Consider the following 27,886-nt stretch of genomic DNA (forward strand, 5'->3'; position numbering starts at 1 on the left):
TTTATTATTTGATTTACATCCTGCCCTTCCTCCCAGCAGGAGCCCAGGGCGGCAAACCAAAGCACTAAAAACACTTTAAAGCATCATAGAACAGACTTTAAAATACATTAAAACAAAACATCTTTAAAAACATTTTTTTAAAGCTTTCAAGACATCTTTTTTAAAAAAAGGGTTTAAAAACATAGTAAAAAGCTTGATTGCTTGGGACACGCACTGGTGGGCCAGCAAAACTGTGCGCAGAACTGTGTCAGTTCAGAATAGCTGCAACAACAGACCAGTCCAAAAAGCATCCAGTAGGGAAACTTGTGAACAATTGTTTGGGTTCCAGCAGTATTCGAAGGCCAGAAGCCTTTCAGCTTGGAAGGACGGGAGTTGTTGTTATTGTTGTTATTTGCCTGCCCTTCCCCAAAGGTCCTCACGTGGGTTACAAAATCTAAAAGACAGTATTACAAAGAATTAAAACACATTTCAGTCAAAAGAATAGGGTGGGTTCTGAAAACATATCTCAAAATCTGAAGGCCAGGGTAAAGAGGTGTGTCTGTAGCACTCATCGAAAACTGCACAATGGAGGTACCAGATGCACCTCTGTAGGGAGGGGATTCCACAGTTTAGGGGCTGTCACCAAGAAAGCTCTCTCCTGGGCCACCATCCCCCAAACATCTGAGATATTTGGGGCCTAAGTCATTTATGGCTGTAACACTAATCTGAGCACCTTGAAATGGGCCTGGAAACGAACTGGCAGCCAATGCAACTGCTTTAGAACAGGGGTTCTAAAAGGAACCACAGCCAGTAATCTGGGTGCTGCATTTTGGACCTGTTGAAGTTTCCGAGTCATCTTCAAGGGCAGCCCCACGTACAACGCATTGCAAAAATCCAATCTAAAAGTTACCAGAGCATGGAGCACTGTGGCCAAGTCATCTCTGACCCAACGGGGCAAAAGCTGGCAAACCAGCCAGAGCTGGGAAAAGGCACTCCTGGCCACAGAGGCCATTTGAGTCTCCAGTGACTGCAGAATCCAGGAATACCCCCAAGCTGTGGACCTGCCACTTCCAGGGGAGTGCAACCCCATCCACAACAGGCCGTCTTCCCATCTTCTGGACTCGAGAACGTGGAACACATAACACTTCTGTCTTTTCAGGATTCAGCTTCAGTGTTTGTCCACATCCAGCCCATCATTGCCTCTAGACACTTGTCTAGTACTTCAACTGCTGCTCCTGATTCAGTGGAACAGAGAGGTAGAGCTGAGTGTCATCCACATATTGGTGACACTTCACTCAAAAGCTCCTGATGACCATTCCCAGTGGGTTCATATAGATGTTAATAAATATGGCGAACAAGTTGGAACCTTGCAAGGCACCACAGGAAAGCTCCCATGGTGTTCAATAGAAGCCTCCCATAATTACTTCCTGGAAATGTCCCTGGAGGTAGGAGCAGAACCACTGAAGTACAGTGGTACCTCCCTAAGCCACTACAAAAGGATACCATGGTCAGCAGTATCCAGAGGCGCTGAGAGGTCAAGAAAGAGTAAAAGCCCTGGGCTCCTGCTGGGAGGAAGGGCGGGATATAAATCAAATAATAAATAAATATGAAAATAAATAAAGAGTAGGATTGCACTCCTCTCATCTCTCGACAAATGTCGTGGACCAGAATTTCACCTCAATTTTCTCTCCCCTTTGATAATTTTTGGATACCTTTTCATTTCTTATTAAATGATGGAGAATGGTAAAAAATATATGCAGAACTTTTTTAACATAGCACTAGCTACAATGCATCTTCCTATGTTGCTATGATTCCTACCACTTGCATGCAAAAGTGATTACTTCAGGGCAACGGGAGTGGGAGATAAACCATTTGTCTGGATGTAGTCGATCTTGCTTGCTGTGAAATCACAGCCTTATCTGAACCACAACTCGCTGCTAAACTGCCCTCCCCTGCATTTTCCATCCATCTTCCCCTTCCCAATTTCTGCAGAAGCATTCCACTGAATGGAAGCCTGAGATGCGCCTTCCTTCCAGCAGTGACCATGTGATACTCAAGGCTCTTGACTGGAACGCAGAGTACGAGGTCTATGTGATTGCAGAGAATCAGCAAGGGAAATCCCAGCCAGCACATTACGCCTTCAGGACTTCAGCGCAGCCAACCATCATCCCAGGTATGGCAACAACTGGCTTCCTGCCATTGTTTTCTGCTTGAAATTAATGCAATGGCACCACATCCCTTAATGTGCTTAAGTAAAAAACAAACCAACCAAAAATCCTCAGCAACTTGCTTGCTTACAGCCATTCTCATAACCGGTTACCCATCTAAAAATTAATTATTCAGCCTTGTACATACCAAACATGGTAGGTTGATCCATGGTATGTACAGTCTGCCTTGTTTGGCCAATTCCTCCTCTTCCCCCAGCCAAGTCCTTGAAATGGTTGCTCTTTGTCATGCATGGTACTCAGGTGAGATTCTTCCAACCCATAATTGAAGCAAACGGGGAAGTCCTGGTCTCAGGCATCATTTTGTCACTTGGGATTTCCTTTGCAATGTACTTCTCCTTCCTTCCAATGGCAATGCTGTCAACGCAGGGATGGGGAACTTGTAGCCCTTCAGATGTTACTGGACTACAGCTCCCATGGTTCCTGGGAGCTAAAGATTACATCCAGTTAAACAGAGTCTCTGTAACAGGCACACACAGTAACATACTAAAAAGACTGATGTTCTGTTTTGCAGCTCTAATGTTCCACACCATCATGTTATTCAAAAATCAAATTCCATGACTAAAGCTGAAACAAATTCTGGGGTGAGGTAGTGGTTGTTCTCAGGCGTGTCCTCCGATTCAAAATTTAAATGTATATGTTTTAATTTAACTCCTCCTTCCCGCTCCTCCCCACCCCCCAAAAAAACATTCCAAATTATTGTTAGATCCAGATTTCTAAGAAAAAAAAGCTTACTGAAAAGGTATTTAAAAGAGATTGGATTTGCCTAGTTGAGATTTGACATCAATGTCTTAAAAATCATTCACAGAATTGGCAGTGTCAGATTTCAAAGGCCAAGTCTGAATGAGTCTGAAATTCGGTCGTTTGGTTTTCAGGTTGGATTTTACCCGCAAAATTTCAATTTTTCCCAAAACATTTGTTTCAGCTTTGTTTTATGACCCAAGTTAAAAAGGAGGTTATAAAAGTTTACAAGATAAAGATCAAACGCAGTAAATAGCTCCTGGGGTTAGCAGAGGGGCACGAGAAATTCTCAACTGAGGTGGGGGAGGGACCAGAAAAGACTGACTTGTCTTCCCTTTTGTGGAGTGGATGATACTACTATGGTGGTGTGTTTATTTAGGACCAGTGTAGTGTGCAAGGTGATGTACAGAATGTGGCAATACTGGTCCCTGCCCAGAGGATTTGTAGTCTACATTATGCCGACCCGATTTGGATGTGGGGGGGGGGAGTCTTAAGACTGACAATGATGGGCGGGAGGGAGAGGAAGAGGAGCATTGAATAGCCATGATCTTGCTGGAGTTTGCTTAGCTTCGCCTTTGCCAACCTGATGCCCTCCAGATGTTTTGGAGCTCAACTCCCATCAGCCCCAGCCAGTGTGACCATTCTGGGTGGGGGTGGTGGGTATTGTACCCCAAAACATCAAAGGCACCAGGTTGCTGATGTCTGGTTTCATTCATCTCCCCCCCCTTGTTCAGTGGTGTCCGTCCTCCAACATGGCGCCACGTGGTCCCATTCAGCTCATGCCATTCCATCTCTCATGCCTGTGGTGCATACTCAGCCGCGTTATGTATTCTGAAATGGGAGCAGCTAACTTGTTAGAAATCCTTAGTCCAGGCAAGGTATGAGCGTACCTCTGTTGGGAAGCCCAAGTGGTTATTCGGAGATGAGGTCCAATCTCTTCCCCATTCTTTCTGGGTTTTGTGAGTATCTTTATGGTCCGTGGGGCTTCCCCAGGATGCCCAAGGAGTGCAAGGAAGCATTTCCCTTCCCACGTGTGGCCAGAGGAAATTCCCACACTGGTGGAGAAGTTGCTTGGGTGGGGCAGAAGTCGGCTTATTAATTTTTGTTTTATTTTAGTATTTATTTATTTATTGCACTTGTATACCGCCCCATAGCCGAAGCTCACTGGGCGGTTTACAGCAATCAAAAACATTAAAACAAATATACAATTTAAAACACATATTTTAAAAACAATTTAAAACACAATTTTAAAATTTAAAACAATATAAAAACAATTTAAAACGCATGCTAAAATGCCTGGGAGAAAGGTCTTGACCTGGTGCCGAAAAGATAACAGTGTTGGTGCCAGGCGCACCTCGTCAGAGACATCATTCCCTAATTTTAAAAATCCCCGTTAGGAAGCACAGTGTTCCTTTGCCAAATCCCACCAGCTCAGACCCTGTTTCTCTGGCTCCAAGCGCCCTGCGTTGCAACGTTGATTTCAGTGTTGTTTGCTTGCAAGCCCACCCTCCCCAAAATTCTCCCTCTTGCTGCCAGCTTCCAAATCAACCTTTCCCATTATCATTGCCGCTGCTGCCGCTGCTCTGTTTTTCTTATCTTTTGGACAATTTTTTTATACTAAGTTAAGGAAGCTTTTTAAATTCTTATTGTTTCTTCTGTATTTATGATGTATTTTTCTTTTACCTATTTCTCTCTCTCTCTCTCTCTCTTTCTCTTTCTCTCTTTCTTCCCCCAATCCCTCCCCTCACCCCGTTCCTTTCCTGTGTCTGTCATCATACATGTCACTTTGGACACCAATGGAAACATCCACTTCACATACACCATTTTGTTTGTTTTTAATAATAATGACAATGATGATTTACCCCCCCAAAAAACCCTCACACCCAACCATTCCCTCCTGGGAATCATTTTTGGTGGCTGCAGCAACCTTGGGAAGTCCAGCCGCCTCGTCCCCCTTTCTTTTGTGGCTCATCTCCGTGGCAGCTCTGCTCCTGCTCTGTTAGAGACTTTTGCATACAACAACACCGTCAGAGATTTGCTTTTGAAGACCCTGGTTTTCTCGCCGAGGCCTGAAAACAAGATAAAATTCCTTATTTCCAAGGATTGCTTCTGAGGGTCGGGAAATAAATTGTGGAACACAATAGACCATTATTTTTTTGAGAGAGAGACTTGCTATTTTGTAATGAGGAAGGGAGAGACAAGGTTATCATTGGGCATTTTTTACTGTTTTGTGTGTGCATACCACACAGTGATTCCCTCCGTCTCCAGTTTTCAGCGACTGGATGTCAAAACAAATTGGATTGGTTATACTTTTCAAATTGTAATAGGGAAAGAATTGTGTTTCTGATATTGGTCTTTGTTGCCATTTTCACACATCACCGTTCATCCTTGCCGATAGTACAGGAAGAGCCTTTTTAAAAAATAACAAGAATAAAATAATCAGAAGCAACATTCAAAATTTATGGTTGCAGACTTACCATCTTCGTGAGACTGGATTTTCTTGGGGTAAATCAGGATGGACCTTTCTTCTTCTTTCCCCTCTGGGACTTTTGCAGTGGTCATGTGTTGGAAATCCTTGGGAACTGGTTTGCCTAAAGGGGTCCAACTCAAGATGGTATGCCATACCTTACATTCATTGAAAAACCCATGAAAATCTAGTTGGTTCAGTGAGATGTTCGCTGTGGGTTCATGGACTCTTTCCATTGCATCCCATTACATGGCAGTGACAATAATGGGGCTACCCATGCGATCAGATGAGTTGATAAGAGTTCTGGGTGGTAGAATGGACTATACCACTTTGGGCTGAAGACCCCCTAAGTGGAAAGGCTCCCTGGAAGCAGAAAAGCATCACTACAGGAAGAAGGGTGATCTGGAACCTCCCTCCCCGATAAGCTAAACTTTAATTTGCAGAACATTTTTTAAAAAAAAATATGGGGGAGCATTCAGAAATAACATACCCCTCCTGCAGTCTGAAGTGGTACAGGTCACTCTGTCACCATCAGGCTTCTACCACCCCCATTCAGCGTCTCAGCCAGTGGGCATGAAGAAAAGTTCATTCATCTGAATTTGCACCCCAAATTTCTATTTGTGATGAGCAGTACTGCACCCTTTTGATGTAGTAAATCTCCACCAGCAGTCCTTCTCAACACACTAAATGGGTCTTCCTAGTGAGGCATGGACAGTTTGCCAGGAATGCAAGTGCTCCTCCCAGACCCCATTTCAGGATCTGTTTTAATGTGGCCAGGAGAAAACTGTGCCAACACCTTTCCCCTGTACACAACACCTCCTTGTATCTTAGTAATTAAGCAAATAAAAAGAAGGACTGTTCCCCCTCACTCTAGGCTTTCAGTTTTTTGCCTTCCTAGGATCTTACATGCATGCACACGCATGCACACATGCCACCTGCAGTGCTTTAAGCAGGGGTTCCCAGGCTGGTCCATGGACCACGAGTGAATTTGCAAGGTTCGTTCAGGTGGTCCACAACACGCCTGCCTTAAACACTCAGATTGTTACGATTCTTAATTTATTTTCATGGCTTCTTTTATCTCTTCGATTGTATTTAAGCTTGAGTTCTGTGGAGTACAAATCGTAATACAATACAAGAAACAAAGCAATGAAAGTAAATTAAAAACCCTGCAGCCCATTACAATTGCTACAACAAGCAGAAAAATAATTAAGTGGCCCATCAAGGCCGCCAGCCATTTTCAAGTGGCGGGGGGGGGAGCTTGGGAATGGCTCCTCCAGAGCATGCCGGTAGGGATGGGGAGGAGGGTTCATTGTGGTCTTTTTTGCCTGTTGGCCCCATCGCATCCATACCATAACAAAACATCAGCATCCCCTCCCCAACACACACACGCATCTTCATTTTGTCCTAGTTCCATTTGAAAGAGACCCAAACTGTTGTGTTTGTCAACAAGGGAAGACCATGTCATCAATGGCCAAACATTCGGCACAGAGGCAGGCCAGGATTTTCATATGCATGCCACTCAATTTGTGTTTATAAAATTTACGGTGCCATACAACAGAGCTTGAAGCAAGCTGTTCAGACAACTGGTTTGCCATGAGCAGCATTGCGAATATAGAAGAAATGCATCATGTGAGATATGCCCTTAGGAGAAGTTTGCTGTCACTCCCCTGCCACTACTACTTGTACGGACCTGTTGGGAGTGTGCTCTCAGCATTAAATACAGTTTCAGTGTCACTCTTTTTACATATCTGAATCCGTGGGATCTCAGTGGCCTTCATGCGTCTTTAAGTAAGAGCCTCTTCATGTGGATATCTGGTTGTGTGGCGGCCATTTCAAACTGTTTGCTCAAGTCCTTCCCGGTGCTTGCCAACACGCTCACCGTGGGCTGGGCCCAAATGATGGACAAAGTAATCAGAGTACCAGCTAGGAGCGGGGGAGAAATTTGATCCAGTTCACATTTAAAGTTGAATCTATTGAATTCACAGTTTCCAAGACAATATGAGAACCAAAACACAGCAGTCCTACGGAATTCACACTTAGCTGAATGTTGTGATGCAGTTCTCCAGCCAATGTTTAAAAAGCACATCTGTTAAAGGAAAGTGTGCATAAAAATGAATATATTTGTGAAAGTACTATACAAAAATGCATTACTTACATTTGTACATTAATCAAAGCTGCATACAAAATGTATTCAGAGAAATGCACACCAAAATGCAGAAGAGTTTTCATGAGGATTTTTTATTTGAAAATTAGCAAATTGTTGCAGAAATGTGGAGAACTGAATTTAAAGTTGGAAAAATCAAAAGCTGAGAGAACTGAAATGGACTGGTCCTGCCATCTCTAGTATCCGCTAGTACAACTTAGATCAGTGCATTCTTGTCTTAACATTTTGGTTTAGGTCTCCACTGCTGTGTTGCAAGGCCCATATGATGCTACACTCTGCCCTTTCAACTTTAAAAGGTTAGCTGGGAATACACAACATGCCAAATTTATGTTTTTATTCCTTGGGCACCACATTCTCCACCGTATGAGTGGTAGTTAGTGTGAAGTAACTTAACCCTGGGTGGCATTTCCCTGATTCAGAGTCCAGCGTGCTGCTATTTCTGCTTTATTATAACCTTTTTAAAGCGCCTCTCAAATGTCATTACATAACAAAATGGATACAACCACCAGGATTTTTCCACATAGCAGTACTTGGAATTTCCGTCACCCTTAGGCAGTGAAATTGATTCACAGAAGACTGGAAAGGCCCACCTTGGGGGATAGAGGAGGGTAAACACTTCCGATCTGCTCTGGTTTGTTTGGGAAGTTTATCAAAAAGTCTTGACTGGAATTGGAAATAACTTCTAAGTCTTACCACAACCTTCAGAACCTTTCAGGATTTGGAGAGAGGTCTACTGCAGCTGGGGACATCTCTTCCCTCTAGATTTAGCCTGGAATCCACCACAAATTGGTGACCCCCAGGTTTGTTTCTAGAAATTGGTCCATCCTAATAGGAACCCTAGAATCAAGCTCAAATTCCAACAGAGGTGGAATTTCCTGCCATCCCTGTTCAGGAATGCTTTTGGCATGAGATACAGTGTCTGAGGGCAAGGGATCAAATTAGATGACACACAAGATACTTTTGAAACCCACGACTCTGCACATCTATAAATGAAATGCCCCCCATTTTATTTGCACCTGTTTTGAGACTTAACATCTGTGCTTGGTGATTTCTGGACACACACACACACACACACACACACACATCTTCCCCAGCCTTTGCTCAACTAAATGCTGCGGAAAACACAGCCTGGTGTAAAGTTCAAGTGAAAAGACCAACTGTGGATGCTCAGTTAACAGTTGGATTGTTGGGAGAGTGCGGTCTGCATCCTCAGAGCCAGTGTGAATATTTTGAGCAGGTGAAACATGATGGAATGGAAAAGGTGCAGAATCCATGGTGAGTCACTTGGGATAGTCCGCAGTTGAATTCTTGCAAAAGAAATCTGCATTGAGACGGATCTTTTCCTTAAATCATTTTGCAAAAAGCACTCCCTCAAAAGAATCTCCAGCTACATGCAGTGGAGTGTTGATTCTAGATTCTCAGCCAATGCAATCCCAGTTTGCTTACTGGGAGAAGAGGGCAGTTTTCAAGATGCCACCAACCCATTTCACTCAGTGTTGTTCAACACAGGTTCCAGGCTGATCCCTTCTGAATGATTCTCTGCCACGTGTACCAGGGCATCCTTGGCAGTGCATTGAACTCATGAGTCTCCCCCTGCATTTGTTGTATGCATGAACAGACATCCCCAAGTCCTACTAGAAGGAACTTTCCCATGACAGTGCTAGGCAGGCTGCTCCATTCTGTGTGCTCAGAGCATCTGTGCAGCTGTCTTCTAGCGCATTCTCTATTAACACAGCAAAGATGCTTTATTTAAGCGTAGGAAATCTGTTTTTAAGTCTTACTATGTTTACACATTTGCATTATTAAAAAGGGGGAGAGACTAAGCTATAATGTCTGGTTTTGTTTTTGTTTTTTGTATGCATATATGTCTGTTGGCCTTGTAGTGGACATTTCAACCTCCCTTCCCCCAGTGCCCGTTGGACAGAAGGAGCTGCTGGGTTTATTCAGGAGGTTTTTTGACAAACAGTTTTCTTCTTACCTCCTCTCTGCTTCCGTTCCCAAGAAAACAAATGGTGTCGTGGTTACCTTTGCTCAAGTAATTTGCAGGTTTCTCTTGTAATACCTCAGTCTCTTGGAAGGGATGGAGTTGCATCATGCAACAGGAAAGAGTCCTTACCATTGCCTGAATCTACATGTACAGATTTGCAGGTACAAAGTGCACATGACCTGCAGGGTCCTCTCTATTTTACATGCACTACACCTCCCTCCTTGCAATGTATTTGAGGACAAGTGTGGCAGGACGGTATGTTTTGTCTCCACTGCAGCAAAAGCTGTATTGTTGTCGCAACAGCATTGCCTGCAGCTGCGTCTCTCTGTTCCAAAGAGAAATAACTCATAGCATCACCATTGCAACCCATAAACACACCTGGTTGCCTACCTGCTCCAATTTTGGCATCCTCTCCTAAGGATGGAGGCAGAAATTGTTCATTCAGTTTGCATTTTAATGCAAGCATACCTAACTCACATGTCTCAGACCAATAAATGAACTGAAATCCAGCTGTCCTTCGAAATTTGCACTTCCCCAAATTTTGTGATGCCAAAAAGAATGCACAAAAATGAAAATATTAATGAAAATAACATACAAAGCTACATTCTGTCAGGGGAAACCCCTTGCAAAAAAGTGTATATTAGGTAAAATTATGTAAAAATGTATATGTTAGAAGAAATGCTTATGAAAATATATCTGAATTCTTATGTGGCCACTTTTTAGGGAAAAAATGCAAATTGATGTGGAAATTGGGCGAACTGAACTTAGAAAAATGAGAAACTGGGAGAAAGCTAAATGGACAGATTGGTCCATCCCTATAGCCACATCTCCACCAGGTACACCACATTTGAATTGTTTCCATGGTTCCACTGTAGCTTGGCAATATCAGAGCACTGTGGCTGACAAGTCAGAGACATTGGGGGGGAGGGGGCTTGCTGTACACACAGATTTGTCAGGCATAGTTCCCGAGGGGGCAACCATAACGCACTTGCCATGTAAGCAAAATACAGTAGTCAGATCTTGGTATCCTGTTTAGTATTGCTGGATGTAAAGCAAGAGAGTATTGTTGGATGAGTACACCAGCCTTTCTCGCGTAGATCCACGCATGGGCAGAGATGGGTTACAGTTGGCACACTGAACTAGAAAATGAATGGCAGCTGGGCTTGGTCAGAGAGATTTGTGGTGGACAGTGCCCTGAAGAAACTGGCCCCACCAGACCACCACAGTGTAGAACGGGTGGGGAACCTTTTTTCATCCTGAGGGCCACATTCCCTTGTGGACAATCTTCCAGAGACTGCATGCCGGTGGTGGGTGGGTCCAGAGGCCAAAATGAGTGGAGACGTGGATGTGGCTCTTACTTTTATTCAGTAGTATACATTCTAGCCCTTCAGAAGCCATCGTTTCCACACATACAAGCACCCTGCACACCTCCATCCCCCATCCAGGCAAGCAAATGGCATTATCCTGATAATCACTGAGAGCATGAGTCAGCCAAGCGAAAGCTGTCAAGGAGGGTCCAGCACAGGGCTGGGGAAAGGGGAGTGACCTGAGCAGAGTCCTGAAGACTGGCCGTAGAGGCTTGGAGGGCCACATTTGGCCACCAGGGCAGAGGATCCCCACTTCTGGTGTAGAATTACTATAAGGTATATACAAGCATGAGAGCCAGTGTGGTGTAGTCGTTAAGGTGTTGGACTACGACCTGGGAGACCAGGGTTCGAATCCTCACACAGCCACAAAGCTCACTAGGTGACCTTGGGCCAGTCACTGCCTCTCAGCCTCAGAGGGAGGCAATGGTCAACCCCCTCTGAATACCCCTTACCATGGAAACCCTATTCATAGGGTCGCCATAAGTCGGGATCGACTTGAAAGCAATCCATGGATATACCTGAAAAGGAGAGACTTTGTGCTCTCTCACACACACCCCATGGAGCAAGCCCAGCTTCCTTGACTTTGCAATGACACGTGCTTATCAGTCACTCAAAACCCGGTTAAGTATGTCTGCCTCAGGCATGCTTTCTAGTTTGAATGTTTTGTTTTTTTTAAATAAAGCAGTCATTCAGTTGGATGCTGCCTTATGTCAAGTCACATAATGGGGCTAGCTCAATATTGCCTATGGCAGTATCTCTTTGAGATTCAGGATTTCCCCACCTTTACTTAGAGATGCCAGGGACCAAACGTGGGGATATCTGCATCCAAAACGTGTGCTCCTCCATTACTGAGTTACAGCCCATCATGTGATGTTCACATCTATTTCTTAAAAGTTGAAAAGCTGCCCCTGCAATTTGGCGGAGGGCAGTGACCTCATGACATTTCAGGAGCACATCAGCTAGTACTGTCGAGAGCCAGCTCCTCATTCAAGCAGGAAGAATCCAGTTTCCCCTGGCCTGAAGAGAAGATTGCACATCTGTGCAAAATCCGCAGTGGGTTCACAGTTATGTACGCCTATACGTTCCTGATATCAGCCAATTGTGACATGTCTGCTGCAAGCTTTATGTACAGAATCTAGCCTCAAATTTCAACCATCTGCATTTTAGTGTTGTTGTTTTGCTGGCTAATAATAATAATAATAATTGGGCATTTGGAAGTTGGGTGACATTCTGTGTCAACGCTCAAAAGTACCTGCAAAGGAATAATCAGAAAAGCACATCCCAGTAACTCATTACAGTGGGTGCCAACAGAAGTGGTGGCAATGATCATGTTTTGAAGGTAACCAATTGAGGTTCAGGTGCAACAACTTAGTCTGAAGAAGTTTCGGTAGCTGTCCTATACCGAGTCAGACGATTGGCCGATCTAGGTCTGTACTGTCTACACAAACTGACAGCGGCCCTCCAGAGGTTCAGACAAGGGCTGTTTCCCAGTCCTACCTGACAATTTCTGCTGGAACCATTGGTGGGCTGGCAGAGCTTTTTCTGTGTCTTTTGGCAGCTCTCTCCTTCCATCTTTTGCATTACAAGAAGCTGCCAAAGCCAACATGAAAATGCCAGAAGGGATAGCCACACATAGCCTTGAAGGTCTCCATAATCTTGCATAGGAGAAAAGGAACATACAAACATTTGAAATTTTAGCTTGAAAATGGTTTTATGTGGCCCATAGTTCGTTCATTTTTTATTGCAGCCTTTGTAGCAGCAGCAGATAGTTGTAGGAACAGGGCCTGTGTTCAGAAATCCCAGTCAACTAAGAAGGCTTGAGAAGTTGTACAAATTCCCCCATTTTTTCTGGGATTTCCCAGATCCCAATTGGCTCCTAGCTTTCTAACTGATCAGAAGCCTATCTAAGTCTTCTTTGGCATGGCCCACTTTTAAAAACACATAGATATGTTTTACAATCAAGCGGAGTAAAAAATTTGTTAAATGAATAATCCAAGACATGTTGCTTGCATCCTGCTCACGGCAATGGTCTTGATCCTGCCCTTGAACTCCTGTCCTTTTGCCCCATGTTTGATCTTTCCACTGTAGATTTTTTTTCTTAGCCACAGCTGCTGATCTGAACTAACAATTTGGGGTGGGGAGAGGTACATGGCTGCCCTGGGCTCCTGCTGGAAGGAAGGAAGGTGTATAAATTAAATAAATAAATAAAACATATCACAACAGTTACGCTAAACCAAATGAAGCCCAGTCCAGCTTTCACCTTCATACCTACCTCCAGATGTGCTGCTGTTGGTTGCTCGTGCTCCTAACACTTAAGGAAATGACAATGAGGCACAAAGGGAGAGACATCTCCTAAAGACAGAGTGACAGTAGGGCAGCGTTCTCTCAATTGAATGCCCTGCGACTGTTAGTCGCAACACAGAAGAACTTACTTTTTGGGTCTGGCCCACAGTCTACACAGCCCAAGATTGTGTTACCAGTGTAGGTCAGAGAAATTTATCCCAAGAAGCTGACCAGCAAGGCAAGATGGTGTTGTTCAATCCCTCTTGGTTTTTCCTCCCACCATAAGAACATAAGAGGAGCCTGGGTGCTGGATCAGGCCAAAAGCCCATCTACTCCAGCATCCTGTGGTCACACTGGCCAGCTAGATGCCTCTCCTGGAAAACCCACAATAGCCCTCTCCTGCTCGTGTTTCCCAGAGACTGGTATTCAGAGGCAGAACATAGCTATTGTGACTAGTAGCCATTGATAGCCTTATTCTCCATGAATTTGTCTCAGCCTCTTTTAAAGCTGCCTACATTGGAGGCTGTCACTACAACTTGTGGAAGCTATTTCCGTAGTTCAACTATGCGTTGTGTGGAAAAAGTACTTCTTTTTATTTGTCCTGAATCTCCTAACATTCAGCTTCAATGGATGACTTATGAATATAACAAGAATTGGCTACTCAGAAAGTTTGCCGTGGAACACTGAGGTTCAGTTTAGCTTTCATGGTTAATAGCCTTTTGTAAATGTACCCATCGTGGACACAACTAGCAGGATGTCATGTGATTCAGGAATCACCTGCCAAGGCACAGAGACCCTTACAGGCATTCACAAGATGCCTTTTCCTTCTCTGTCCCTAGGCCAAACCATCTCCATCTTAAAAAGCACACCCCAGAATGCTTAACCATGCTATAAAGGGTGGATGTGTACCCTTTATAGGCATGCAGAATTGCTCATTTTGGATTTCCCTGATGGGAATTCAAGATGAGGAAAAGAAGGAAAGATTTGATGTCTCTGCTAAAGTTTCCTCTCTGATAGCTGGCAAGAGGGAGAAGGCTGTTAACAGCTGGATAATCCATGCATGAATTTAGAATACGTTACAAGAGAGAATGCGTATGGCACCCCCTCCTTCTCCTTCCAAGAACCGAGGGTGATGAATTTGTTTAATTATATATCTTGGCAGAGAGCTGATCTGGCTGGTGCAGGCGTTCTACAAAGTGCTTATTGGACTTCTGATGCAAACGTCAGACTTTGCCAGGGAAAGCTAAGAAGACAAGCAATGTTATTTGCCCAACACTGCCTTCCATGATGCTCTGGCTTTGCTGGGCAGAGAAGATAAGATTTTGGTTAATATGAAGCTTCTATGGAGCTTCATATTGACGTGAATGACAAGAGCTCTGTACAAAGCCCGTATGTGCCCGGGTCTTTTAAAAAAGAAGCAAACAATGTGCTTCTACAATTGTAGCAAAATGTTTACTGTGTATCAGCAAAACACCACATATAATAGAATTGAGATGTAGTCATCAGTGCATGTGTATATATGGATCACATAGAAGGCCGAACAGAGAGAGCTATGGTAGAACTGAATACTGTGGCAAACTGCACATGCTCCTGTCCCAAATTTAATTTCAGAATCCAGGTGCAGTGAGCCACAGATCAGAACAACAAAAAGAAAAAGAAGGAATATAGGAGGGCAAGTTCTAGGTTTGTGGGGCTTGGGCATCTCCTGTTGAACCTCATCTGTAATAATTACAGGACACATTAATAGGGCTGATAAAAGCTAATAGCAACAACAAATTTACTACGAAGAGGGCTTTTTACTTGTAGCTGATGTGCAGTGAAAGATGCTTTCACCTGTGGGATCCTTGCCTACATCAGAGCTTTGGGGCTTGATAAGCCCTGTGCAAGGCTGCCTTGGTATTCACAGTTCCCTAGACGCTCCTTCTCATCTTGGATCATAAGCATGTAAGAATTATGGTGGGTTAGACTAGTAGCCTATCTTAGGTTGATATTCTGTCTCCTAGCAGCAGTGCACTGAATGCTCCAGAAGACATCACAGGCAGAGTATCCACAGTCTTGCAACATGTAAGCATGTTCTTAGCCAGGGATGAGAACCCCCCACCCAGGCATTGTTGGACTACAGCTGCCATCATCCCTGACTTTGACCATAGTGACTGGGGCTGATGGGAGTTGGAGTCCAACCATATCTGGGGGGAGCACAGGTTCCCCTTCCCAGTTCTTAGTTACAGGACTTTTTGTGTCCTCTTTGCATATACAGAAGGTAAAGGACACCTGGGCTAGCTAATGACACCTCTTTGCAGGATGATGACTCTCTGCAAAGGATAAGCTGTTTCTAGAATGCAAGCTCTTGGTTGTATTGGATGTCGATAAAATGTGGGGAACAGTTGGCCCTCCAGATGTTGCTCAAGTTCAACTCCCACCGTCCCTGGCCATTGGGCATGCTTCCTAGGGCTGATGGGAGTTGTAGTTCAGCAACATTTGGAGGGCCAAAGGTTACCTACACCTGCTCAAAGAGAGAGGAGTCTATAAAGTCTTGTGTTGAGAAACATAGTCCAGCTAAACTCCTATAATCTGCTCACCTCATGAGATGCATGATAGAAGTGGGTTGCCAGCTTCTAACCTTGTCTTTGAAAACAAAGGTTGGTTCCAGGCTGCACTGGTTAATAGCCACTAATAACGGTCACTGGTCAAGAAGGGTTTTGTAGACATCTTAACTTCTGTGTTGCCAGTGCATGTTTTAACGTTATGTCCAAACAAACAGATGTGAAATTGAGCGAGATGGTACTTCTCATGGAAGGGTAGAGTCTGCCCTTTGCCTTTGTTTGAGGGGAGGCACATTTTTTACAAACAACAAACAGCTTCTCTCTCTCACACACAACACACACAAACATGGTGTCCATCAGCAAACTCCCAAGTCCTTGTCTGGAAAAATCGGTGCGTTCTCTCTGGTAAACGGGCATTTTGGGCAGAGCTTGGAAAAGTTACTTTTTTGAACTACAACTCCCATCAGCCCAGTCCAGTGGCCATTCTGGCTGGGGCTGATGGGAGTTGTAGTTTTAAAAAAAGTAACTTTTCCAAGCTGTGATTCTGGGGAGAGTTGGCATATTCCTTCCTCTGGCAACGTTCATCTGAGCCAACTGAAAAGTAGATGGGAGCATGCAAGAAAGGAGGTTATGCCCGTTTGCTAATGCCTGTGCTTTCTCCCCTTTCTCTCTTGGCTGCTAAAGCCAGCACAAGCCCTGCGTCCGGATTAGGCACTGCTGCCATTGTGGGCATCCTCATTGTTGTATTTGTCCTCCTGCTGGTGGCTGTGGATGTCACCTGCTACTTCCTGAACAAGTGCGGCCTCTTGATGTGCATTGCTGTCAACCTGTGTGGGAAAGCTGGCCCCGGGGCAAAGGGCAAGGACATGGAAGAGGGCAAGGCTGCCTTCTCGTGAGTAATTTTGTGTATATATGTATATTTATATTGTATACCGGTGTGAGACTATTTTTTTAGTTGAAGGTGCCTAACAAATTGAATAAATACATAAAAGTAGGACATCTGTACTTCCCCGTGATGGAGAAGCCACCCACCTGCAACCCGCCCATTCTTCCCTTCACCCCACCCATAGCATGAAGCTACAGGGGGGCTTTCCCAGCACTGCCACCTGATCCTCTTTTAACTGGAGATGCCATTGTGGATTGAACCTGGGATTTTCCTTAAGCAAAGCATGAGTCACTGAGCCACGGGAGGGGGGGGGGGCTGGCGGCATCAAGCTTCCTTATACTGAATCAGAATATTGGTCCGTCCATGCCAGGATTGCTTACTTTAAGTGGCAGTGGCTCTCCAAGTGCCACCTGAGGACCTTTTCACTGGGTTTGCTGTAGGTTTCCTGCTCCACCATCACTGTTTCCAAAACACTGGGCCTTAACATCTTCACAATTCCTCCTTTTCCCCCTCACAGGAAAGATGAATCAAAAGAGCCCATTGTGGAAGTGCGAACAGAGGAGGAACGGACCCCAAACCACGACGGAGGCAAACACACGGAACCAAACGAAACCACGCCGCTAACGGAGCCAGAGTATGTTCAGAACGGGCGAGTGTAGAAGCCTCTGTTGAGTGTGTCCCTGTAGAGGAAGCAGAGCCTCCACCTAGCCTCCTGGGCTGGTGCCAGACTCTCTCTCTCTCTCTGTCTCTGTGTGTGTGTGAGAGAGAGAGAGGGAGGGAGGGAGGGAGGGAGGGAGGGAGGGAGAACTCATTCATAGAGAGCGAGAGGTAGGGGGAAGGAAATGTCAGAGTTACTAAGGCAGAAAATTCTTCCTCTGTGAGCTGAGTGACCCCAAGGAAGCAGTGGAAGTTTTAGGAATATGTTCCCGAAGAGAACAAAGCATCGTAGCACCTTAAAAGCTAACAGTTTTATTATGGTAAAGCTTTTGTGGGTAGAATTCATTTCATCTGATGTGTGACGCATTATCCTCGGGTGGCAATTATGTCTTGGGGTGGCGGATGAGGGGGAGTTGGGAGTGGAATGTCAGCGTTGGGATTAAATGGCAATGAAATGCAAAAAGGACAGTCTGGGACCCTTCCCAAAAAGAGGAATGAAAAAGAGTTTGTGCAGGCAGAAAGAATTGCCTCTTTGGAGGGCGTGCTTTGAATCTCAAAAGTGGTCCAGAGAGAGTCAAGGCAGGTCCTGTTTTTCAACAGCCTGTGACATTCAAGACTCCCCCCCCCGCCCCCACTCCTTATTCTTGGAGGTTCCCCAGTATGGCCAGCCTCAAATCAAAAAGGCTTCATGTGCTCCTCGCCTCCGTATTTTTCTTCTTCCCTCTTTGTGTGCTAAATAACTGCATGCTGTTGCTCCAGTTGCATTGACTCACCCAGTTGCCTGCCACTTTCATGGCTTTCACTGTCTGTTTCTCTCTTTCTTTCTCCATCCCCCTTTCCCACTGCCACCCTCTCCTCTCTCTCTCCCTCTCTCCCTCTCATCCACACAGGCACCCTGCCGATGCCACGGCAGCTACCGAGGATATGATGCCGTCTGTCACCACAGTCACCACTAACTCTGACACTATCACTGAAACCTTTGCCACCGCTCAGAATAGCCCCACCAGTGAGACGACCACCCTCACCTCCAGCATCGCTTTGCCAGCCACGGCCACGCCCGACTCCAATTCCGTGGCGCCCAATCAGGGCACGCCTTTGAAAGCGGCATCGGCATCTTCGCCCCCACCTGCTTCCACCCCTAAAGTGGCTCCTCTGGTTGACCTCAGTGACACTCCTACTTCGACCCCAGCCGCTGGCAACTTGTCGTCTAGCGTCCTGACTAACCAAGGGGCGGGGCTGAGTCCCAGCTCCGCCACAAAAGCACCTGAGGCTCCCAAGGGTCCCGCCGCATCCAGCAAATCCCCTGCACCTCCACCCCCAAACCCCACTAGCTCTCCAGCCTCTTCAGAGCCAAAGCAGGAGGCCTCCAGCACCAAAAGTCCAGAGAAGGAAGCCACACAGCCCAGTGCAGTGAAGAGCCCAACAGAGGCGGTGGCCAAGAGTGCAGTAAACCAGAAAGGTGAGGCTGCCACGGGCCCCCCCACAAATCCTGCTCAGAATGAGGACTTTAAAATGGACGAAGGGACCTTCAAGACCCCAGACATTGATCTTGCCAAGGATGTTTTTGCCGCGTTGGGCACGGCGGCCCCTGCGCCTGGAGGCCAAGCAGCTTCTTCTGGCCTGGAGAGTTCTGCGTTGCTGGCACCTGCAAAGACAGAGTATGCCTCCCCACTTTAAACTCCCCTCTTTGGTGTGCTGTGTCTCTTTTCCATACTGTGCCGTGTTTTTTGCTCCACTTCTGTGTCTTTGTTATGAATTAACCTTGCTGTTTCTCTAAGCAAGCTAACCTGTCTTATTTAACCAAGCAGCTGTATCGGAAGGGTTAGAATTCAGGTGTCCTTGTGCCTGTGACTTCAAACCCAGGTCTCCGTATCCTGTCATCATCAACTCCCCTCCTCAACTCCTAGTGTTCCCAACAGCTCCATCTGATTCCAGCGTAGGGGATTCACTTGGAAGGGACCAAGGATGGTGCCACCTTAGCTTCTAAGAAGCAAAAGGGTTTACTGCAACTTCTCACTGGAAAATAATTTTGCAGTCAAATGGCACTTACAAATTGTGGGCAGGGGCGAGGGTGGACCTCTTTGAAAGGTCACAGCTGGCTGGCCATAGCATTTGGATGTTACGTGGATGAGTCCCCTCTAGGTGGGAGATTCTATCACAGGGTGAGGAACCTGTGGCCTGACAGATCCCTCTATGGCCAGTATGGAGCTGTAGTCCAGCAAAATCTGGAGAGCCACAGGCTATCACCACTGCTGCCACCCCTGTATTATTGGGTAGTTGTTAAATGTCCTTCCACTTTTGCCCTTGAGCAAAGTGGTCAGCCAGACTGAACCAGGCTGCTTTGCGCCAGAGGAGAATACTGATTTTGGAGGCAGGGAGAGGTTGAGCCCCAGTTTTAAGGCGGAGAAGATCCTGTGTCATATACCAACTGGTTCTGGTGGCAGCAGAGTGGGAATGTGTGGCCATGGAGGGGTGAAAGGGTACCATTGGAGGAAAGGGATTAACAAACCCTACCTTTGCCTTCTGAGACCTTAAGGGAACTAATCACAAGTTCAAAGTATCTATAGAGTCACAAAAAGGCCAAAAAGAAAGAAAGAGAAGCAGGCAACCCCACAAACTCAGAAAACTGAAAGGGGAGACGGATTTCTATTAAGAACCTGAATTCTAGGACAAAACCTGAGTCTTGGAGTAGGAGTCACCGAGTACCTCCTGTGTCTTTGGAGGTAGCCCTGCTATTGGGGATTGCACTGAGAACATTTTAATGGTGTTGTTGTTGTTTACATTCATACAAATAGAAAAAGGGGGAAGTAATTTAAAACGTCCAAATATCGGAGCATTCAGACATGGCTGCCTCTCTTGGACGAGCATATGATATTTTTTCTGCTCATGTCTTCTGTACTTCTTTGAACCACCTTCTAAAGGTGTAATAAGGAAAATATAATACCATAGTCCATCCTTTGGATGCCCCCAAGCTTTGGCAATTGCCTCCATCTTAATACGCAATTGTTTCACTTGGCACGGCATCAGAACTAGGAAAGTGGCTGCTGCTGTGGTTATTACCATTATTTATTAAATGTATGTAATGCAAGAAGCATCTAGGTGACTTACAATTAAAACAAAAATATGCAGTGTCACAAAAAGCATTTTTAAAAATGCATAAATCAACATTATAAAGCAGACACCAACAATTATCCTTAAAAGAGTTAAAAACATATTTTAAAACATTCAAGTGTTAATTAAAATCAACAATAAACTAAAATCGATTAAAACACAAGTAGCTTTTACATCTCTGGAGAGGTTTGTCTAAACAAAAAATGATTTAAGTGGGTGCCGGAAACAGCACAGTGAAAGGACCCACCTCAGGGCAATAGACAGGGAGTTCCTGCCACACGGAAAGTCTGATTTCTTACAACTGCAGAAAGAGTATTATGTGGCACCTGCCACAGTGCCAATTCTACTGTTAAACTGCTAAAAGCTTGCCGCCACTTTGTAAAGAGGGCACCAGGGATTCAAGAGATTCGGAGGCACCATCGAAAAGGCTCTCCTTCAGATTGCCATCCTCAGAATTTCAGCAGGAAGCAGCATTTGGGGGATGATGTGATATTAAGGCCCAGAGAGACAGGGATGGATGCATCAGTCTTGTTCCCAGCCCATTTAAGTGTTGCAAGTGTTTATTCATAAGTCCATTCAGACTGATTTCTACATTAATCTGCCTTTTTAAAAACAACAACAAAGTACAAAAATTGTATTCAGATAACTTTATAAATATATAAGTGTGGGCTATATCATTCAATATTGTATTTATTTACCTACACTAGCCATGTTTATTAACTTTGGTGGGTTTACTTGAGTAGGATCAGCATTGGGTACAATCCTATGCATTTTATTATAAAATACATAAGTAAATAGTGTTTTATCTTAATCTAAGTATTTCAAAACATATTTTATCCTAAAGTATGGCCCTTTAATGCATTTTGGTACCTTTTTTTGAGCTGAGAATAGCACTGCAAAATCTAGAGAAATGCAAAATCCATTACCTTCCTTTTGATGTATTAGTACAGGACAGGTGACTTCGGTCCCTTGTCTTAAAACTCCAGCCTGAATGACATTTTCAACCCTCCCTACAGACTGAGGCATTCCTTCAACTACGGGGGTGGGGAAGCCATGTAAGGTGGCTCTGTTTTGTAAACAGCTGGCTGAGGAAAAGAAGAAATGGGAGCCAGTGAATCCTGCCCTTTAGCCATACCCTTAAGAAGGACATGTTCTCTCTAGCCCGGAGGGCATCTCCTTTCCCTCCACCATGTTTTTGTTGAAAGGGCAGCTACGGGCCTTCCTTTAACCCACAATACTTGGTGACTCTCCCAACAGGAAGACGCCTGTAGATGAAAAGTCCGCAATTCATGCCACAGAAGCCAAGATGGCCCCCGCAGAAGTCAAGACGGTACCCAACGAAGCCACGCAAACAAACGAGAATGAGAGCAAAGCATGATGGGCAACAGATCCGAAACAAAACAGAGTTTAAAAAAAATTGACAGAACAAACAACTTCACCTGAGCATTTAAAACACACAACACGCATCTCATCCCTCTAATGTCTTTGCCTTTTTTTTAAGAAAACAGACAAAAAAATGCATACAATGGGGGAAATGTAATTGGGTTTTTTTAGGTTTGTAGGAACAATTTTATTTTATGTGCACTTGCTTTTAAGAAAAAAAATTATTTTTTTCTTCTTCTTCTACAAGGATAAGCCCATAATCCCATTAGGACAATTGCAAAATGAAAAACCCAACTGCAGCATGTTTAGGAGATTCAGAACAGAATTAGGAAGCCAGGCTTGGTTCTGCCAGGTTGAGCTGACACAATCGGCCAGTCGTGGATCGTTTATTTTTATACTTTTCAGCCAAGTTGAGAAAAATCTGTAAACTCTTTGAAGTAAGTTATCCCCCACCCACCCCGCTTTTTTCCCTCTGTTCACTTTGGATTTGTACTCTGTACTCAAAAGTGTGTTTGCCCTTCCTAACTGAATTCTGTTCTTCTTCCTAAAGGCCCAGTCCCCCGTCAATGTCTCTTGCATGGACCCATTTGGAATGAACAGGAGGTGTGCAAGGTTCCTGCGTATGTTCATTTCAGTGGGGTTTGTGTGGAAGATGTTTTGGGGAGATTGTGCACCCTTTGGGCACAGGTCCTAATTCCAATATTTGTTTCATTTTAGGAAGCATGCTGTTGGGCAGTTTTGGGAGTTTATATTTCAAAGTGCAGTATTCCTTGTTTTTGTTTTTATTTGAGTTTGCCAACATTTTATTTTCTTCCAGTGTTTACAGTTGACAAAATGTTTTTTAAAACTTTTGTTGTGTTTAAATGTCTATGTAAAATAGCTGCCTTTTTTAAAGAGAGAGACTGAGAGAGAGAGAAAGTAAATACAAGCTATATAGATGGTAGGTTGATCAGCATGCTTGCTTTGCAAAGGGAGACATTTTAAAATATGGATGTTTACAGTAGATGTTTCCCCTTTTATTTTTTTCCCTCTCTTTTAATTATTATTATTTTTATTGCTTACTGGAGTAAGAAAAACAAGCAAACCCTTACCTTTGTGCTCCGTTTTATACAGACGGGCCACTTAAAGTCCAATCAGTCTCCTGGTTCAGGCTAGCCTCCTAATAAGCATGAGCTTGACTTTAAGCATGTGAGTGGAGGGGTGAATTTTGAAAAGCATCAGTGCAATCTACACAATTTAGGGCAACGAGAATGGTGGTTAAAATGAGCCTGCACACAATCCAAGTGTAGATGTTTAGGGTCAAGAAGTATAAGTCCGTCTTAAAGAATGAATAGCTTGTGCTAAAAACCAGAGCTTCCAAAAGGCTTCCTTTAAATCAGAATTTGCTTTTGATGGAAATGATATTTCCAGAGCATTTTGTAGATCGGGCTACTGGACTGCTATGGGTCACTTTCAGGCAGCTCAAAAAAAGAGTTCAGGTACACATTTAATACACTGAATTAAAATAGAACATAATTTCATGTCAATGTTTTATAAAACCAGCATAATCTCACTAGTAAACTTCTACATACAACTTCAGATTAATGCCCATACATGTGTTTTATTGTGAACGAGCATTAATTTGAAGTTATATGTAGAAGTTTACTAGTGAGATTATGCTGGTTTTATAAAACATTGACATGAAATTATGTTCTATTTTAATTCAGTGTATTAAATGTGTACCTGAACTCTCTTTTTTTTTTTAGCATCCTGTTATTATTAAGGTTGATTTTAATTTTAGTGTTTGCTTCAGTTTCAGGTAGCACCAAACCTCTCACTAGGATCAAATTCCAAGGTCAAATAGCTCCCCCTAGCTCTGATCAGCTGCAGTTTTCATGGGTGCATGCACCCAATTCCTGACTATGGAATATGAGACCTTTAAATGGCTAAAGCTTCATTGCATGAATGTGTCCAGAGGTTAAAATGTGTAGTGCATAAAATTGCAACTGGGATTGCAAAGGAGAGTTTCCCACTGGATCATGCCTGACTGTCAGTTTACTGAAATCAGTGCACTTAGATCTTTGGTTTACTGCGTCCGGTCCTTTATAAGATCAGAGGGGCTTTTAGGTGCAAAGTTGTGTGTCTCTGTGTGCTTTTGAACGTTTACCCCTTTAGGAGAGAAGTTGCTGGCTTAAACTGAAGCACATGCTCAGTGGTGGTGCTGGGTCAGGGTCCAAAGGAGCGATGTTGTCTCCCCTTCCCTCTCCAGGATTGCCTCCCTAAGGTTACCGAAGCCAAAGGGGAAGGTTGTACAGTTAAGGGCTGGTCTCAGAAGATAAGTTTTAAAAATTACCCACTCTCCTTATTTAAAATATATTACTGCAAATAGGTAGGGCTTTCTTGCAGCCAACACAATGTTTAAAATGTAGTGGAGCTTCCCACTTAGAGGAGTTGGGGGAGGGGGCAAGGAGGAGGTAACCTGCTAAGTACCATTGCTGTGCAATCCACATTCAAAAGGCCCCTTGAACGCATCCATTGAAATTAATTACATTTTCATAATCACCCCCATCCAAAGCTCCATATGGTGCTGATGCACCCACAGATCTCCATACAAGTGGGAGTTGCCTCATTCAGTTCAGCTTTAAGGAAGACCTTGTGCATGCAATTGGGTCGTGCTCCTGAGACCTTTCAAAGATATAGCCATGAGCAGGATAGCCACTGTGAATTCTGGTCTCTGTATGTACAACAACATCTCTGGATGGGGTCTGTCTTTTCTCTGTGGTAGGCAAAATTCACCAGTGGTCTGCTGGATTAATAGGAACACCCATCCCTCAGCCACTGATTCTGCAAAGTTGTTAGGAAATCTCCAAGGTGTTTTGTTTTGTTTTTTAAACCAGGGTGAATAATCTGATCTGCAAGGGTTGATCTTACCAGGATATTTAGGTTGACTTACCAAGTGCTTAATGATCTGCTGAACTTTGCTTACCTGAGTAGTCCTGTTAAACATGATCACCCCGTTACTTGTGTATCACTGTATGAAATTAGGGTCTCCTGTTCTGTGCAGGATCAAACCCAGAATTTACAGAGTTTATGCAGTGGTCTGTGTGCTTAAAGTTGTGACTTTGCTGCTTTTTAGAATAAAAATTAAAAAATGGGGGATGTGGGGGGAAGAATGTAGAGGTGAAGGAGACCAGCCCTTTGTATAGAACCATTTTTTTCATTTTTTAAAAAAGAATTTCATTAGATCTGCAAGCTTGTGCACTGTGAGTGCGTGAATATCTTAGTGTGAAATGTGTTTTTTGTCATAGTATCAAACTTTTTTAAAATCAGAAGGAAAAAAAAAAGCCCTTCAACATAGTTTGAATGTGGAAGGTGTAGCGGGAGTAGTTTGGGTGATTGAGAAAATTCCAGATGACAAAACCTTGATTTCGGGATCAAATAAAGGGAGAGAATACAACTGTTCTGGACTGAAGAAGAGTAGCCTTTAAATCAGCCTTCCCCAACCCTGGTGCCTTCCAGATGTTTTGGGCTACTATGAGTCCCATCATCCCTTGGGGCAGGGCTGATGGAGTTGGACTCCAAAACATCTGGAAGACATCAGGCTGGGAAAAGCTGCTTTAGTAAATGTAAAACCTGCAAAATTGAATGTGGTCTATAACATTCCTCTGCGCTAAGGTCAATGGGGGCCAAAGCAAGGGAGGAAGAGACAGTGAGGGGATTGCAGTCCGGCCTAAGCAAAATGGAGCCATGCGTTTTGATGTAATAATCTCATGTGCACAGTCTTTTGATGTGGCATCTCTCAGTTATAATTTCAAACTGTGAAAAGTCAAGAGTTTTGTCCTTTTGCTAAATGTGGGGCAGGGTGGGGGTTGCTTCCTTGTTGTTTTTGTTTTCTCTTCAGCTCATGGGGGCGGGGGTGGAAATGGAGGCTGTCTTTAGATCAACACACACATCATGCCCGTTCACAAATGCTGCACCCGTCCTCCTTTGTAGGGAGAGCACTAGGAGGGGGTGGTGTTGGACCCTCTACTGTGTGCCAGGCCGGGGCAGGGGGGTGTTTACAAAATTGTAAAGCCAGGAGGGGAATTTTAGCCCTTAAAGGCATTTATTTTTATTTATATGCCCCCCTAATGTTCTCACATGGGTTTCGCCCACCATCACCACCTCAAGGGAAGTAACGATCAGGGACTAATTGTTAGGAAGATCCTAATAACTGCGTTCCTGGATTCCTAAAGGTTGGCCACTGTGAGGATCTGCTGACCTTTGCAAAATTTTGTTACCAACAATTTTGCCAATTCTGTCTCATACCCCATATGCTGTATTACCCATTAAGCACTGAGTAGCTAATGGGAGGCATGTACTTCCATAATCCAACTTCTCCCACATGACCCCTCTCCCAGTTCGTTTAAATGGGGCCCACCCAGATAAAGTCTTTTGTGAATGATTCTCCTGTGGGAACGCATCCAGCCAGAGTTGGTTACCGCAGCGTTCCTGTGGGTGAGCATTTTTCAGGCTTAGCAACCATCTGTGGCCTGAAGCCCAGTTGACACCAGTGGAAAGTTTCCTGTGAGTTTCAAAGGGCTTTGATATACGCTTAGCCTTTTCAAACGAGCAAAGTCTCACAATTCCTGACGGAACAAACCAAAATGGCCACCATTTCTGCCCTCTTTTCCTCACCAGGCAGGCATTCCTCCTCCACATGGTTGCCATAGTGACAGGAGGCTGCGGCTGCCTTGTTAAGAGCTCTTGGGCATGGGAGCATTCCCAGTTTGCACCTGTAGGCCCCTTTGCTGTCCTGGAGCTCTCGGTGAAACTGGACTCCGTGCCTTGGTGAGAAAATGGTGCCCAGTACTTCTCTGCATTGTCCTTCCTGCAAATATGCTGTCTACTCCTCCTTTGGCAGAGAAAGAGTTCTGTTTTGTTTTACATTTAGAAACAACATTCTCTTTTACCATTTTTTTTTAAAAAGATACCGTAATTTTATTTTTATACCTCTTTTGGTTTATTTTGCAAGCGGACACAAACCTTTGAAGAGGGACCAACAATACATTGTTTACGATGTGTATATTTATATATGTATGTGTCATACATATATATCTATATAACCACCCAGCTTCTCATTGTACGGTAAATATGTATTTCATGCAATGTATTAGAAAAATAGCATATTCTCTTGTTTGACTTTTACCATGGAGTTGTTTTTTTTAACTGTGGATTTTATTTCATTTCTCCCCCTTTTTCTGTGGATGTCTTCAGACTGCTGGGGGTTCACGTAGGCAATGGTGATAGTGGTTCTCAGTCCTCCATTCACATCCCTACCCAGCATTCCCTGTTTTAGGGGCCTTCTCTCTTGTTATAAAAAACAAAACAAAAGACAAAAAACTTTTTACGGAGTGAAACATGGAATACCACCTTTATTTCCATTCTCACCAATGTAAATACTGATACTAACGGAGAATTTTGACTTTGCATTCTGTCAGAATACTTGTGTTCAAATAAAAATTACCAAAAAAAAAGTTTTTGCTTTGTCTAGCCCTCTGTTGTATTGATCTCAGCGGCAGCTTTGCAAAAATGGGTCGTTGATTTTTCCTGGCAAGCTGGAGCTAGAAATACACGTATGCAGGAGGTCTCAGGCATCTCTCCCCTCCTCCCCAGTTAAACCAGGGCTACTAGGGAATCCATGACCTTCAGATATTGCTGGATTACAACTCCCATCATCCTTGACCAATGGTACAGGTTCCTTGGCCACTGGATGCTTTCCTAAGTATGTTTTCTAACTGATGGCTCAGGTAGCATGGAAGAGTTTGGTTTTTTCCTGACAGGCTCCTGTTGTTTGCTTGTTTTGAGAGTCATTTTAACTTTCTTAAGAGTGGCTGTTGATGTTCTAGGTGTATAGACTGAGATGGGAGGGGAAAGCACCAGTGAGAGTTGATTCCCACATCCAGTTTCCTCATATCACTTGATAAATTGCAGCCAAATGTTGGAACCAACGATATCTGAAAATCATTGTGTTTGGACTGTGCTAAGGAAGTCCTGTTGTTATTGATTACTTACTAACACAGGCAGGGGATAGTATGTGAGAGAGAGAAAGTGAGAGAACCATAATTTGGATTG

General features: G+C 44.2%; 1 protein-coding gene across 3 annotated transcripts in view; it reads left to right on the forward strand.

The window, feature by feature from the left end:
• The window catches only part of NCAM1 (neural cell adhesion molecule 1), a 223,497-nt gene extending 200,189 nt beyond the window's left edge, over positions 1-23,308 (forward strand). The window contains exons 15-19 of one of the 3 annotated variants that reach the window (XM_061592241.1): positions 1,972-2,152; positions 16,441-16,648; positions 17,160-17,276; positions 18,190-18,957; positions 21,668-23,308. In XM_061592241.1, coding sequence (XP_061448225.1) covers positions 1,972-2,152; positions 16,441-16,648; positions 17,160-17,276; positions 18,190-18,957; positions 21,668-21,788 — 1,395 coding nt within the window. In that variant the 3' untranslated portion in view covers positions 21,789-23,308. Of the gene's footprint in view, positions 1-1,971; positions 2,153-4,868; positions 6,263-16,440; positions 16,649-17,159; positions 17,277-18,189; positions 18,958-21,667 lie in introns of those variants that run through there. The other 2 variants (XM_061592242.1, XM_061592243.1) reach the window with 2 other exon arrangements.
• The last annotated feature ends 4,578 nt before the right edge of the window (positions 23,309-27,886 follow it).

The sequence above is a fragment of the Rhineura floridana genome, chromosome 12 (assembly GCF_030035675.1).
Source record: "Rhineura floridana isolate rRhiFlo1 chromosome 12, rRhiFlo1.hap2, whole genome shotgun sequence".
NCBI classification, from domain to species: Eukaryota; Metazoa; Chordata; class Lepidosauria; order Squamata; family Rhineuridae; genus Rhineura; species Rhineura floridana.